General features: G+C 35.6%; 1 protein-coding gene across 1 annotated transcript in view; it reads left to right on the top strand.

Moving 5' to 3' along the window:
• POMT2 (protein O-mannosyltransferase 2) overlaps window positions 1-15,922 on the top strand; it is a 30,158-nt gene that overhangs the window by 952 nt on the left and 13,284 nt on the right. Inside the window, exons 2-10 of the mRNA XM_032232136.1 lie at window positions 1,209-1,293; window positions 2,258-2,362; window positions 4,256-4,364; window positions 5,198-5,306; window positions 8,832-8,991; window positions 11,278-11,384; window positions 12,024-12,106; window positions 13,476-13,585; window positions 14,396-14,462. Of these exons, the coding sequence (XP_032088027.1) occupies window positions 1,209-1,293; window positions 2,258-2,362; window positions 4,256-4,364; window positions 5,198-5,306; window positions 8,832-8,991; window positions 11,278-11,384; window positions 12,024-12,106; window positions 13,476-13,585; window positions 14,396-14,462 (935 nt within the window). The remainder of the gene's footprint in view (window positions 1-1,208; window positions 1,294-2,257; window positions 2,363-4,255; window positions 4,365-5,197; window positions 5,307-8,831; window positions 8,992-11,277; window positions 11,385-12,023; window positions 12,107-13,475; window positions 13,586-14,395; window positions 14,463-15,922) is intronic.

Here is a 15,922-nt window from a genome sequence, read left to right as displayed (position 1 = left end):
GTTAAAAATGATAAATATCTGTGCAAGTCCATTCTAGGATTTTTTTTTAAATTGAGGATACCTTGTGTAGAGAAATTTGAGGTATGGCATTTAACCCTATGCAGCAGTGATCCTGTTTCTTGCTGTTATTAAATGGTATGCTGATTATTGTAATATATTATGGCATGCTAATATATTATAATACATTATAATAAACAGTCCTGCAATTTAGTCCATCTCTGGTTGTTAGTTACTGCAAGTGACATAGGGCCTGGTAATACATGGTATTGTCTCTTGCCCCAAAGTATCTGCCTGGTTAATTCAATCCTGCAGAGTTTTTCACAGTTCCTTTAATTACACAGTGTCATTCCAGGACTTCAGAAGCATGCCTTCTCTATAGCAGCACCTGTCCCCTGGAATGAGATTCTCTTTTAGATCTGGACAGCCCTTGCCCTGCAGGTATTTTGAAAGGCTTTTTGAGGAGTTTGGCAAGGGAGAATAATGCCTTTGCTTGGTTCCTTTCCACTTTGTTAGTCTTCCCATACAAAAATGATGCTTGCAACCTTGTAATGTTTACAAACTTTATGTAAGTATTATAATGAAGTAAACAAAAGTAAATAAGAGTGATCGAATCATATACAGTTATTCATATCAAAGCCTGTGCCTTAACATGAACTTAAGTTTGTCTAATTATAAATAGGATCCAATGGCTGGGACACAATTTCTTTATTTATTTCTAGCAGGATGAATTGGAGAGTACGCTTTTCCAAAATAGACACTATACTTTTACCGCACACTTCGATTAGTTTTCAGTTTTCATGCATATCCTGGCTATAAGACATGCTTGTGAAAGCTATGACCACAATTCTCTGTTTTTAATTTTTGTGGGCGTGTCAGCCTCCTAAAAACAAGTTTGTAGATTTTAGAGATGCTTAATTATGCACTCTCTTTTGAGGGAAATGGAGATATGGGGTGAAAGTCAATGTAATGGAGTTGCACATTTGTAAAATTAAAGAACCATATAAATTAATATGATCAAAGAGAATTCTTTACCTAGCCTTAGTAGAAACTAATTTGGAAAAATCAGCTGCTTTTTTTCATGAATTACATGCAGAACTATTAAGAATTCATCATTCTAACAAATTAGAAGTAAACAAGAACAAAATATATAAATAAGTATGAAGTTTAAACCCTGATAATGACCTTACATTACTTTTGTCTTTTTATAGCTGGGATGAAACACATTTTGGAAAGATGGGGAGTTATTATATTAACCGGACATTTTTCTTTGATGTCCATCCACCTTTGGGGAAGGTAAACAGCTACCATAATATTTAATCTTTTTGAGATTTAGTTAATACTTTTGAAGATTCTTGGTGGAACATCATTACTTCCTGTAAGCATTATAAACATTTCAGTGGATATTCTTTAAAATTACAGTATTTGTTTTATAATTTGGATCTTGCTATCTGGTTGCTCTTTCATTCTTAGCTTGAACATGAGAAACAATCTGATTGGTTTTAGTGTTACTTGGTAAACTATTATTTAAAAATACTCAACTTTAAATTTTTTAATGCAGTTCCAGTCTAATGGAAGCGTGCTTTTAAATTGCAATTTATAATGTGACAAAAGGAAAAGTGCGGTGGCCTAGAGGTGAAGCTCTCACCTCACAATCAGGAGGCTGTGAGTTCAATCCTAGGTAGAGGCAGATATTTCTTTCTCCGGGCACAATGAGAATATATCTGCTGAACAAAACTCTGCATTGGTGACAGGAAGGGCATCTGGCCAGTAAACACTCCGTTCCATTCAGTTTGCCCATAAAGAGATTATGGGGTCATTAAAAGAAGATTAATGTTGTAAAAGGAAGAAAGTATTCAATAACTGACTAGAGAGTAATCATACAAAATTCTGAATTTTAAAAGTAAATATGAATCTAATTTTAAATTTTTGACCTACCTTCAGCCATATATATTTTGAAGTTCAATTTCCAGACTTGAAAATGTATGCATTTTTAAACATTTTGTTTAATGATTAGAATTTCCAGAATTTTGTCATGCATAAAATTTTATAATATAGGAAGTTTGAGAAATCACTATGGCTAACTATTTTCTGAAGACCAGTTTTTATAGTGTATCATTACTCTTTAACATAGTTAAGCACAAGTTTCACTTTTAAAAGTGATGAGCTGTAGGCCTTTTTATTTACTTATAAATGCTTTGATCTGATAAACTTTTGAATTTTTTTCTGCTTTACTAATATTGTTCCTTTTCATTCCTAGATGTTAATAGGACTTGCTGGCTATCTGAGTGGTTATGATGGGACTTTTCCTTTCCAGAAGCCTGGGGACAAATATGAACATCATAACTATATAGGAATGAGAGCGGTAAGGTTATAAATATATCTTTGGAGAATAGTAGGAGTTTTTCTTTTTAGTTCTAATAGTGTTAGAGCCAGAATTTATTATGTCTGAGATTCCTGTCTTGGAAAACCTCTTAATTCAGTGGTGAAACAGTTTTTTTTCTATCAGTTCTTTCTTCTTGCCAACCTGTTCTAGAAGACTGGTATGGTCAGGAGTGGGCTTCAAAAATTTCAGCAATGGGTTCTCTACCAGGTTGCTGGGTGGGTGTGGGCATGGTTGGCATGGCCTACTTGACCTCCTGCACCATGGTGGGGAGGGGGGGATTTTCACCTTCCCCAGGCTCTGGAGGCTTTCCTCGAGCCTCTGGGAAGGTGAAAACTGCCTTTCCCGGGCTCTGGACACCAGAAACGGACTCGTTTCTGGCCTTCTGGTACTTCCGGGAGGCCTGTTTTCCCTCGCTGAGCCTCTGCAGGGGCCCTGCACTTACCTTGCATCCAAAACGGGCTGTGTGGGTACTCCTGGGAAGAGAGGGGCAGGATGAGAGGGGCCAACCAGGGGTAGGATTTGGAGATTCTCTGAACCAGCCATATTGTTAGCTACGAGTTCTTCCGAACCCGGGCGAACCCATAGCAGCCCATCCCTGAGTATGATGGTACCATCTATCATTGGGAGTGTCTTGAATTACTGATGAGGAAAGGAAATGTTAGATCCACTTTTAGATTTTAAGAAGATATTTTGAAATAGCTTGTAAGCCTCATTTTTAAAAGAAATATTTCTTAAATAGTTTTCTGTATGTTAAAATGAAATATTTCAATGAAAGTTTTAAAATGTATAGGAATAAATAAGGGAGGTGAAATGTTTATTTCATTACCGCTGCTTTTTAGAGGAAACTCTAAAAAGTTACTTCAGTTTTTTTTTAGCAAATTCTTAATTTGTGATGCCCGTATCTTGTTAATATGGATTAAATCTACCTATGGTGGAACTTTCTTTATCTCAAGCATGCCATTCTTTACTCATGACTTTTCCTGTGCAAGTAGTAACAATAGAGCTGATTGTTATGTAAGCAGTTTGACTATTTTGGGACATACATATTAATGATGTTAGAGTGGAGTGAATAGAACTAAGGAATAGATTCAGTATTTGAAGAACTGTTCATGTACAAGATAAAGGAAATGAAGAAGAGTAATTGAAGAATTGTAACCAAGGTGTGCAGTGTATAGCAGAACAAATTCCAGACTTTGATTTTTTTAAAAACAGATACTCTATTCACAATTAATTGGACAGTGTCAGTCAGTCACTAGATAGAGCTCTCGTGGCACAGTGATTATAAGGCAGTATTGCAGGTTAACTTTGCTCACAGCCAGGAATTTGAACCTCATGGGCTCAAGGTTAAGGTCCATCCTTCCGAGATCGGTAAAATGATTATTGGAGGCAATATGCTGACATTATAAACTGCCCAGAAAGTGCTGTAAAGAACTGTAGAGTGTTATATGTCTTAGTGCTATTGCATTAGCAGAGTTTAAAGAGGATATCAATGAAGAGAGATGGGGGGAAGGGGAGAACAGAACAAAAATTGGAATTTTAGTAGCTGAATTCCTGGGAAATAACAGGCTAACTGTACAGGTAGTCCATGACTTACAACCATTCGCTTAGTGAGTGGTCAAAGTTACAACAGCACTGAAAAAAGTGACTCACAACCATTCCTTGCACTTACGATCGTCACATTATCTTCATGGTCACATGATCAAAATTTGGGTGTTTGGCAACCAGCATGTGTTTACCATAGTTGCTGTATTCCGAGGTCATGTGATTGCCATTTGGGGCCTTTCCAACCAGGTTCCCACAAGGAAAGTCAGTGGGGGAAGCCGGATAATCTTAATGACCTTATGAAGAATGCTTTTCTTCTCTTTTATTCAGTTCTGTGCCTTCCTTGGTTCATGTTTGATCCCCTTCTGCTACCTCACAGTGCTGGAGCTGTCCAGATCATTGCCTGCAGCAGTAATCACTGCTACCATCCTGATTTTTGGTAAGCAGCTGTTTCGTATGGCTTGGCCTGTGTTTGGTCTTCTCTATTGTGAAAGATTCAGTGAGATAATTGGCCAAGTCTGTATGCATCTTGCTCATACTTTATCTTATGCCAAACCTTGTAACCTGTTTACTGATAACAGACCATTATTATGAGGGATTCTCTATAGTGGCTCTTCAGTTATGGAAAAATTTGTGTAGAGATGTTTTGCCTCACAACAATTTTGCAGAAAATCTGACAGATATTTATCCATATGATCAAACTTTAATTAGTTGTTTAAGAAATCAGAGTTGTGTTTTGTATCTAGTCTAACATGCTTTTTTCCATGCAGGCCTGGGAACTACAAAGACAGAATCAATCAAGTGGCTGATTTGTTAGTGTTGTAGTTGCCATGGGTGGTGGGGTGAGGTTTTTTTTTCCAATGGGTGTTTATTATATGGTGGATTTTTTAAATATTGTAAGCCCCCTCAGAATCTCCTATGTGTAAATTGGGCAGCTTTATAAATTTGTTTAATAAATAATACATATTTCCCCTCAAAGAAAGCCAGGTTTTTCACAAAACAATTCACCTTTGAAAGAACATGTTTATTTTAGATTCACTGAGATGCAGTCATCTTTTTTCTGTCTTGTCTTTGTGTATGCAAGCTTGTGAGAGAGAGTAAGTTAGTGATCATCTTAGGCTCAGAATATCTTTCTAAGTACAGTAATGTTTCTGAAAATGAAAATGTTGGGATGACAATTTACTTTTAGAATTCAGTATGATTATGTTCGACTAAGCATTGATAAATTATTTGAATGACAAAGCTAGTATATGTTTCTCTCATTTTTTTCAGACACTGGCTTCATTACAATCTCACAGTACATTCTTCTTGACCCCATTTTGATGTTCTTCCTTATGGGAGCTGTACTCAGTATGGTTAAATATAATTGCTATTCTGATAGGTAAGATGGCAGCGATTGATTCTTACGAATTAGACATGGGCCCCTTATCTCTCTTACAGTGCATTCATATTTATTTATGTTGTAACTTTTAACCTGGCATCATGACCCCAAAGAGCTCTGTGGAATACTTACAGTATAAAATATAAAGCAACTATAATACCAAAATTCATCAAGAAAAAGCAAGAGTTTGATAGGGGGCTGCAGTGGCTCACGTGGTACGATTTTGGACCTGCGCACCGCAGAGATTGGCGGCCCGATTCCCATGAGCGAATAAACCATGTAGGGACAAGAAAGGAGCCTTCCTCAATTGCTTACTGGCATTCAGGCATCCTGCGGGGAAAGCAGTGGTGGGTTGCCCCGGTACAGTGCTCCGGAGGGCCCGCCCGCCCGAGCTTCTTATCTGTTTTAAAGCTTCTGTGCTGCCGCGCATGCATATGGTGCGTACAGCGCCTGTGCAGTGCTCTGTGGAACAGCTGGAGCATTGCAGAGGCACTAAGACGCATGTGCGCGTGTGCTGAGCATTTTCATGACATCGCCGGCCCCGTTCCAACCGTACCAGTTGGAACGGGATTTGAAACCCACTACTGGGGTAAAGATATCACCACCCCAAAAAATTCCTTTCACAGAGGCTGCCAGCCACCTCGGTGATCCCTGGCTAACATGTGCCACATGCTTAAAACAAAAAGTTTGATAACATTATATATTATATGGTTAAAATGTAAAAAAGAAGGGAAACAAATGCGAAAATAGAATATGCAATAGATTACATTCAAATTGTAAGCATTTGGGGTCCCATAATACAATTGCTGAAACCAGCAGCTCATAGGATTGGAAAAAATTTTTTTATTTCAAAAGGAAATATTGCTTTAATGCAAGTTATTGGTGTTGCTGTCCTTCCCATTTGCTGCTATGTCACTATTATTTTATAAAAACACTTAATAAAATTGGCCATATGATACTGATAAGGTTGTAAAAGTTGGGGGCAGTCTCTGCTTCCTGTTGTGGTAGACCAGGGCTGTCAAACTCGCAGCCCATGGGCCGGATGTGTCATGTGCTGGCCACTCAGTTTAGTGAAGGGGAAAAAAGTCATGATACATCACTTGATGACGCCATGATGACATGAGTTTGACACTCCTGTGGTAGACTCTTATTGTTCTAATCAAATTGTAGAAGCTTTTAATAGGACCCTGTCTTACTTTCCCCTGTCAAGTAAAGTGAAAAGGATAGCAAGTAAGAAGAGGATGTTTGTGGTGATACAGAGTGATCTATTAAGTTTATTGCATCCCTGGTTTGTCTATTTATTGGATATTAGATCACAGCTTTTTAACCCTGTTTATAATCATTATGTTTTATGAATTGAATTACTGTACATTTTTCATCTACTTTCATTCTCTCTAAAAAAAATGTATTACCAAAGTACATCATCGTACTGTGTCTTTTATTATTTGCATTAATCACCCAATGCTGTCAACAATGCAATAACACTGAGCAATACTTATGTATTTTATAGTATATATGTAATAAATAAAACCATGAAAGTTGTTAAGATAGTTTATCTGACAATTTTACCTACTTTGGCAACCACAAATTGTGGGGATGGGTGGGCGATTTTTTTTTTTTTTTTACTATTGTAGATGAATATGTCTTAAGCATGCTTGTTTGGAAAAAAGACTGTGACATATGGAATAAAATGTCCTGCATTAAAAGTATAAACAGTGAAATGATTTTTAAGAGGATCTCAGAAAAAAATGAGTACATTTTGTTTTGATAAGTGTCCGTAGATGAAGTTTTCTATATTAATTAGGTTTGTGTTCCTCCTTTCCTTCAGGAATACAAAATGGCAATCAATAGTTTCTCCTTATTTGTTTTTTCACAATAGCGAGAGTGTGAGAGTGACAGTGGCTCACAGATACCATGAGCTTATGTGGTAAAGTGGGTACTTGAATCTGAGCCTCCTTCTTCCTGCGTACTGAGATATTATTTTTTAGTTGTAGCTAGATTTTTTGTGCATACATAGAAAAGACACTGATTCCTCACCAAGCACATTCCTGGTTACTTTCTTAGGCAACCTGAAACCACTATACCAGCGATGGCGAACCATTTTTGGCTCACGTGCCATAAGTGGGGGGAGCGCAGGGGAGTCATGCACGGGCGTGCCGCACCCATAATGCAATGCACAACCTTGCAGTGTGCATGCGTACACTACAGACATGACCCCTCATTTTTTGCATCCTTTTTTCATCCTCCCCAGGCTCCAGAGGCTTTATAGGAGCCTGGGGAGGGTGAAAAAAGCCTCTCCTGCCCTCCCAAGGCCCTCCGGAGACTTCAGGGATCTTCAGGAGGCTTCCCTGAAGTCTCCAGAGGGCAAAAAAAGACCCTACGAGCAAACCGGAAGTGATCAAACATGGCTGGAGCCAATTTCCCCTTCTGCGCCATTTTTTTGTAAGCACCAAATTTCCTGTTTTGGGTCACGATCAAATCGAGTTGCGGTCAAAGTTATGGAACGAATTATAGTCATGGCTAGAGGTTCTACTGTAGTAAGATGTTGCTTAGATGATTTCTATAGATCAGATTTTGAATGGATATTTTTAGTATGGTTACTTTATTATGGTCATGGACAGAATTACAAAGAAAATTACAAATAAAATATAAAACAAAACAAAATATTACAATTGGCGATGGAGTTGTCAGTGGATAATTAAAGTCTGCCTAATTTTACAGATAGTACAAAAACATAGCCATGTTGAACAAGATAGCAATAGCAGTTAGACTTATATACCGCTTCATAGGGCTTTCAGCCCTCTCTAAGCTGTTTACAGAGTCAGCATATCTCCCCCACAGTCTGAGTCCTCATTTCACCCACCTCGGAAGGATGGAAGGCTGAGTCAACCTTGAGTCGGTGAGATTTGAACTGCCGAACTGCAGATAACAGTCAGCTGAAGTGGCCTGCAGTACTACTCCTTAACCACTGAGCCACCTCGGCACTTATTAGAGTTAATCATGTTGATGTGATAACAGTATTTGATCAGATTGCTTTATGTATAATTATAGAGAAATTTCCCCCAAGAAAAGATCACTGTTTTACCCAAAATGGTGTTTATTGGAACTGCAATTCCTATATTTTCCAGAGGAAATTTGAAAAATACCTGGTTGGAGAAGGCTGATGTAGAATAAGCTTCTTGAATATGTACTTTTATAGTGCTTTAATTTTGGTGCAGCACATAAGATTCATGGCCTTATTTTTGCTGTACTAACAAGGTTGAGAACTGTAGTCAAAATACCTGGGTGGACCAGGGTTAGGAAAGAACAATTTTGGAACCAGGTTCTATCTTTATGAGTTATTGATACCACCCTCCTTTTCTCTGGATTAAATGTAACTCTTACTATATCTCAGTGTGTCACTATCAATCTGTTTTCAGAATTATTTTCTTTCATTTATAAATAGAATATATTTTAATATAGATTGTTGAACAAAACATTTTTTCCCCCAAAAATATGAAAAATGTTAAATTCTATATTTTACAGGTCTTTTACTGCTCCCTGGTGGTTCTGGCTGTGTTTGACTGGGGTGAACCTCGCTGGTGCAATGGGGGTGAAATTTGTTGGCCTTTTTGTTGTCCTTCTGGTTGGCCTGAATACTATCTCTGAACTTTGGGAGTTATTGGGAGACCTTAGTCTATCACTGGTGAGTATGTAAAACTGTATTAGTTTTTTAACATTTGTATGAAAAAAGATAGTATTCTTAACAGATCACAAAATTGTAATGTATCAATTAGGTTACTGAATTCAGATTAAAACAACCTCAAACTCATATCTATACAGTTGGCTGAACTGTATAAACTTTCCACTTGCATTTCATTCCAACACAATATTGTTCATGTGTGTGTGTATATACACACACTGGCATCCAGAAATTGTTGGTGCTCCAACACTGGAGATTGTAAAGAAGAGATTGGAAAACCATTTATTTGAAATGGTATGGCGTTTACTTCTTAAGCAGGAGGTTGGACTAGAAAACCTCAAAGGTCCCTTTCACCTCTGTTATTCTCTTATTCTCTACACATACATATCTAGCATTGTTCTCGAGTACCCAAATTTATGGACATGTGTAAAGTTCTAGAAGTGATTTTATATGACAAATTTTACTGTTGAAATGCCTTAAATTGGTTACCTTAATAAGCTATGATGTGTATTGAGGAGCTGGGGAGGAAGCCTGGAAATTGTTTGAACATTAGTAAAGCAACAAATGTACCCTACAAATTGGATTCCTCCCCATCCCAATAAATTACTGGTTTATAACTATGCCTGATGGATTTAATGGCCTTTACATTTTGAGTTATTTTTTTTAAGATGAAGAAAACTGCAAGTCATTCATCACTAAGAATTTATTTTTTGGACATAAATAGCTTGCCATGGTAGAAAGAACTTACATTATTTCTGGATAGTAAATTATTTCTATGCAGTGCTTCGGAGAAATTAGATATGAAGTATGCTGACAGTGTCAATAGACATTATTAAATTGGCAGCTCATTAACAGCAAGAAAAGTAGCTTTCTGGTATGTATAATTTACTGAAAGCCTGTATTCTCTGGATGACATTTTTAGTTTAAAGTTATTTTATTAATTGTTTCTATTTCTTTTATATATGAAAATGTGATCTTTTTTCTTTCTGCTGTGTGATTTATTTTCTTGATTAAAATACATGTAGTGCAAGGATGTGAGTTTCAGCTTTTGAAAAAAACTACTCCAAAAAGTATTAATCAATTGTAAATGAAATAAAGCAAATCCATGTTACTTAGATCTCCTTTTGCAGATGGTTGTTCAGAAATTTAAGCCGCACCATTGCCAACATAGTTCTTTGAATTTTAAACTATGCAAAGCAGCGTATAATTCTAGATCAGGATTGTCCGAATAACTGTTTTTTAGCCCTTCACCACTTAAACTGAAAAAGTATTACATCGAGATTATTAATTATTTCCCTCCGATAGGATATTCAATTTACTCAGTAATCCTTTTCTGCCATTTGCATTCTTCTTAGGTAACCCAAGAAAAAAAAACTTGCAATAACAATATAAGTTAACATACTTGAAGGATGAGTGGGAAATAGTGGATTTGGACAGCATTTCATGCATGGTTATTTGAAAATATGTACTATAATATTGAATAATTGGATGAAGTTTTAGCCACCATATGTAGTAGTTTACTCCAACCTTTTCCCCTAAATGGCATATAGAAGAATGGATAAACAGAAGCGAATACTGTATGTCACAGTATTTGGAGTTTTGAAGAAGTTGAAAATAAGTAATTTCAGAAGCCTGTCTTGAATTTGATTGTAATTATCTATTTTGTCCAGAATTGTTTTTAGTTAGATATGTAAGCAAACAATGCTAAAAGAATTTTACCAGTGAGAGCTATTCTTCTACATGTACATAAGATAAAAGCCCCAAAGTACAATCTTTTATATCTTTATTTAGAAATAACAGTGCAAATCTGTACTCAGGAATAAGATATATTGAATAAACATGGAAAATTTAGCCCCCAATTCATTCTCCCATCAGAAAATCTTTTAGGAAAAATTGAAGTGTGAATGAGTAACAAATTTTTGATTAATTCATGTATTTATTTTTTAGATAGATGCCATGTGATTTTTTTCCCGGTACCCACAGTTCATATGTACAGTTTCAAAAGCTTTTTTATTTATTTTCAATGAAATTGTTTTTGAAATGACATATGACTTTTCTGTTGCCATATTGATGTACTCCTGGCATGATTGGGAAGATAATACATCAGATGAAACTTTTTTAAAAAATTGAATATGCTTTGTTCCAGTCTAATTTTAAATTTGTAAGTGTAAAATTTGTGGCTTTGTTGCTTCAGCACTGGAAATATATAGACACAACTTGTTTTGATAAAGAAAAATCTTGCCTAAAAGTTGATGCACCTGTCTTATTATTATTATTTTTTAATTTCAGGTCACACTGGGAAAGCACTTCTTAGCTCGTGCACTTTGCCTCATTGTACTGCCTCTTGTCCTCTACACAGCTCTTTTTGCAGTGCATTTTGCAGTGTTAAACAGAAGGTATCTCATCTCATTCTGTCAGAGAGGAAATACACAGTTGAGGACCTGTGCACTGTAATTGCTGCAGTGTTTGTTTGGACCCTATACCAAGCCTTTCTTAAAGACATTTAATTGACTTCAGTGTAGTGTTTACATTGATTAATTGCAGCACCAGGCCAAAGCTAAACAGGCTTAGAAACCTCAAGGATGCAGAGTAGTCTGAAAAGTAAAAACAACAACAACATACACACATCCAAGATAAAGGGAATAGTGAACTACTTATTTATTGCTGCCAAGAAAACCTCATGAACTGTTGAGCTTGTTTTCAGTGAGTTTTCATTTATTTTAAAACTGGCTAAACATGATTTTTAGTGAATAGTGAAGCCAACCAGGCTTTGAAATTACTGCCGATTATGGTTGGATAACTGATGTGATAATTCATAATTTACCTCTGGAAATGACAGGTTGTAAAGATCTCTCAAGTCTAATCCATGGCTTGATCTGATTGTATGTCTAAACTAAATGATAGTTCTAATGGTTCAGGACATTAGATCCTTGCAGACATCTAAAAGAAGTGGAAAGCATTTTTTCTTTTGCTGTTACATTGGCTCCTTATTTAATCATACTGTATACTGAAAGCCCAAGTACTTTTTTTTTCAGTGGACCTGGTGATGGTTTTTTCAGCTCTGGATTTCAATCCCGACTCATTGGAAACAATCTTCATAATGTTTCTGTTCCAGAATGTGAGTATCAGGGTTATTGAAGGGACAAATGCTCTAGAAAACTCTACATTCTAGTAAACAAAATTTTCCTATATTTAGAAACATTTTAGATCGTTCAGAGCAAATCCAATTAATAATTTTTAAGAAAAAGGTTTGTAAAAGGCAATTTTTGCTTGGTATTGTTTGAAATACCTTGATGTGCTGCCTCCAAATTATTTCTAAAAAAATAATCTTTGTTATGTTTGATTTGGGGTCACGGAATGTAAAATTAAGCACAAGTGTGATAGAGGCATATAGAATGCTTTTGTTAATGTTTTGTTTAAAATTATGTACTTCATAATTTTGAAGTGGGAGGGCAATATATTGATAAGGGAGGGCAATATATTGATAAGTTGAATTTCATACATCTGTGTTAGATTAAGCATATTGAGGACCCAGATTGTTGGGGGGCAATATGCTGACTCTGCAAACTGGTTAGAGTAAGCTGGGAAGCACTGTGAAGCGGTGTCTAAGTGCTATTGCTATTTCTGAGCAATAAAGCCATATGTTATTATACAGCAGATTAAGTCCAAAGCCACTCATTGTACAAATGTCTATGACTCTTGAGTAAGTAGCAATAAACTACCAGTAGTAGTTTCCCAAGTTGTACAGCAGTGTGGTTGTACATATTGTACAACTTGTTTAACTTAATCATGACTTAATAATTTATAAGAGTCTAGGTTACACATAAAATGCTAAATTTTAAACTGTATAAATTTAAGCCAGATGGATTACACTATATAATGTGCATGTCTTTGAGAAAGCAGCCAGTTACTGCTTATTCAACAAGCCATAATTGTAGGTTAATATGATACATGAATCAGGTTGATGAGTCTCATGAAGTTATCAAACAGCATTACGTTTACATGAAAGATGCTCAAATGGGGCTGAATTATCTAGACAGATTGATCTGTTTTATATCTATTTAGCAATTTTCTGAACAAGGAACACTAAGAAGGAGGCAGTGGTAAACCACTTCAGAAAAAATGTGCCAAAAATCTTATTCAGGCAGTCTCCGAGAATGAGACACAATTGAATGGAAGGGAAAAAAGCAGTAATCTATGGTTGCAAATGCAACCCTTGGGCCAAGAGCCAAGGTGGCGCAGAGCCAAGAGCCAAGGTGGCGCAGTGGTTAAATGCAGCACTGCAGGCTACTTCAGCTGACTGCAGTTCGGCTGTTCAAATCCCACCAGGCTCAAGGTTGACTCAGCCTTCCATCCTTCCGAGGTGGGTAAAATGAGAACCCGGATTGTGTTGGGGGCAATATGCTGACTCTGTAAACCGCTTAGAGAGGGCTGAAAGCCCTATGAAGCGGTATATAAGTCTAACTATTGCTATTGCTATTTTTTAGATGTAGCATATGGCTCTGTGATAACACTGAAGAACCTTCGCATGGCAGGAGGATACCTTCACTCCCACTGGCACCTGTATCCTGAAGGAGTGGGAGCAAGGCAGCAGCAGGTCAGTCAAGTGTGAAAATCATCAAATTGTCAATCATTCTACTGATATTTCCATAAGTCATTCAGATGACTAAAACATGTGGACATTAATTATTTTTTTACTACGTACGATGGCCTACAAGAATGGAATGGAAAATGGCTACTAGTCATGCTCTCTAAATCAGGAATCTAAAACTTGGATCCTGAAGAGTACTTACAACCTTCCAAATTATTTTCTTCACTCCGTATTGGTACCTTATTGGTACCTGTATTGGTATATTACGAAACTAAAATTTCTTGCATTGTCAAGACCAATTATTAGTCTTGACAAATTATTAAATATTAGTTTTCTAATAAAACATAATATCAAAGTTTTAGTCAACTAAAAATGTTACTGGCTAAGTAACCAGTGTGAAATAGCTTTGATTGCAATTCTTTTTTACAGTACAAACAATTATTTAATAAATATTTAATGGCATACTATAATATTATTCATTTTTCACTCCTTATAGACCCAATATATGTATTTAATCTGTAAACATGTATGTAAAGACTTCAATGTTTCATCACAGGTTCATGAACTAACCTTCATGAGACTATTTTGATGATTTGTGCTTAAGATACTTGGTAGCTTAAGATCCTTACTACCATCAAAATCAACACAACTTTGAATGACATTATGGAATAATAGTGGGATAAATCTGTTTTCTTCATTTTTGTTTTATGTAATCCTGCATGTAAGGTATTGTATTTGTTAGTAATGAGTACAGAATTGTAGCTTCATTAACATAACTTAAGAAATCAAATCTAATAATTCTTTATGTATCCCTAGGTCACTGCATATTTACACAAAGACTTAAATAATTTATGGATTATAAGGAAACATAACTTGAATAGAGGTAAATTGAAAATCACCCAAATGGATTATATTATTCATTTTACTTTTCTTCAATGAAAATGTGTCTTTTTCTCAGGATTATGTACAGTCATACTTGTAACAATGGTGTTTCCCAGATATATTAAATATATGCTATATTTAAATCTTGGTTTTCTTTAAAAGAAAAGCATAGTTGTAGAATGGAATGTGCTTGTATCACTTGAGAGGGTATCTATTTTGGACATCTCATTTGGGGGACATTAATAAAAGGAAGTGTAGCAGAAGGACAGCTGGGACAGTAAAAAGGTCTTTTCAGATAAAGTTAATGTACATTTAATAAATGCATATGTTTTTGCTTTGGAAAAATAGATTTGAATTAAAATATGAGAAGCTTTCAATGAATTTCAAATATACAACAGTTGAAATAGAGTGTTTTTCCTATATTCTAGATAGTATTGCCAGAAAAAGGGATAAGACATTTCAGTGAAGTAGATTTTGATTAAATTTTGGGATAAACGTTTTCTTTGAAAATCTGTCAGACTGTGGAGCAAACTACTTTTGGAAGTATAAGATGATGATGCTGATCTTACATTACTAAAAAAGATTTCTTTAAAAATCTTTGGGACAGCAAATCCAATTCCCTGTTTGTAGACTATTGTTCACTTTTTTATGAGTTGGAAAATATGTACTAGTTTTGCTAGATTTTATGATGAGCTCACAGATTCCACCAATCTCTTTCTTTTCTTTGTTTTAAATAATTCAATAATGGCAAGAGGGGGACACATAGAAGTGCACAGCTTACTCTACTGGGCAAACAATTTGATACAAAAAGCATGAATGGAATATGGGATCCAATAAAAGCTTGCCAAAGAAAACTTCTTATTTCATTTTGGTGATATGTGACAAACAGCTTATAATTTTGCATGTATTATATGTTATCTGCCTTATTTTTAAGGCTGTTTCTTTTACATTGCAATTTTACTGTTGCTCATAAGAGCTTACAGCATTAATTGCTGTTTTAACTGCTGGCTGTAAGTGTACATTATAGGCACATAATAAATAAATATATTAATCCAACTATTTTTGTTATCAGCTGTATTAACTTTTGAAATTAATGTTAACATTTCTAAATATTTATGTTAATAATACTTCTCTTTAACCATGGTATTTTATAAAACTTTTGTGTGTCCTAATACAAGTATTCATCATTCAGTATTACATTAAATAAGTTGCTTATTAAATTCTGAAGTTCTTGTGTTGCTGACAAACTTAGAATTTTCTTCAGAATACTGAAGAAGTGCCAGGATCAAACAAAACAAAATGTTGTATATGTACAAACTGAATATATGAAAAAAGGGTGGAATAATAATCTAAAGAAAAAAAACATGTTTCTTTAAATTGTCCCCATTAATTACTTATAGCTCCAAGGGTCCTTTCCTAATTGCCACACGTGCCACAGTGAACTCAAGTGGCAGAGACAGT

The sequence above is a fragment of the Thamnophis elegans genome, chromosome 1 (assembly GCF_009769535.1).
Source record: "Thamnophis elegans isolate rThaEle1 chromosome 1, rThaEle1.pri, whole genome shotgun sequence".
Taxonomy (NCBI): Eukaryota; Metazoa; Chordata; class Lepidosauria; order Squamata; family Colubridae; genus Thamnophis; species Thamnophis elegans.
The sequence above is the reverse complement of the archived record's forward strand: the minus strand, read 5'-3'. Positions and strand labels throughout refer to the sequence as shown.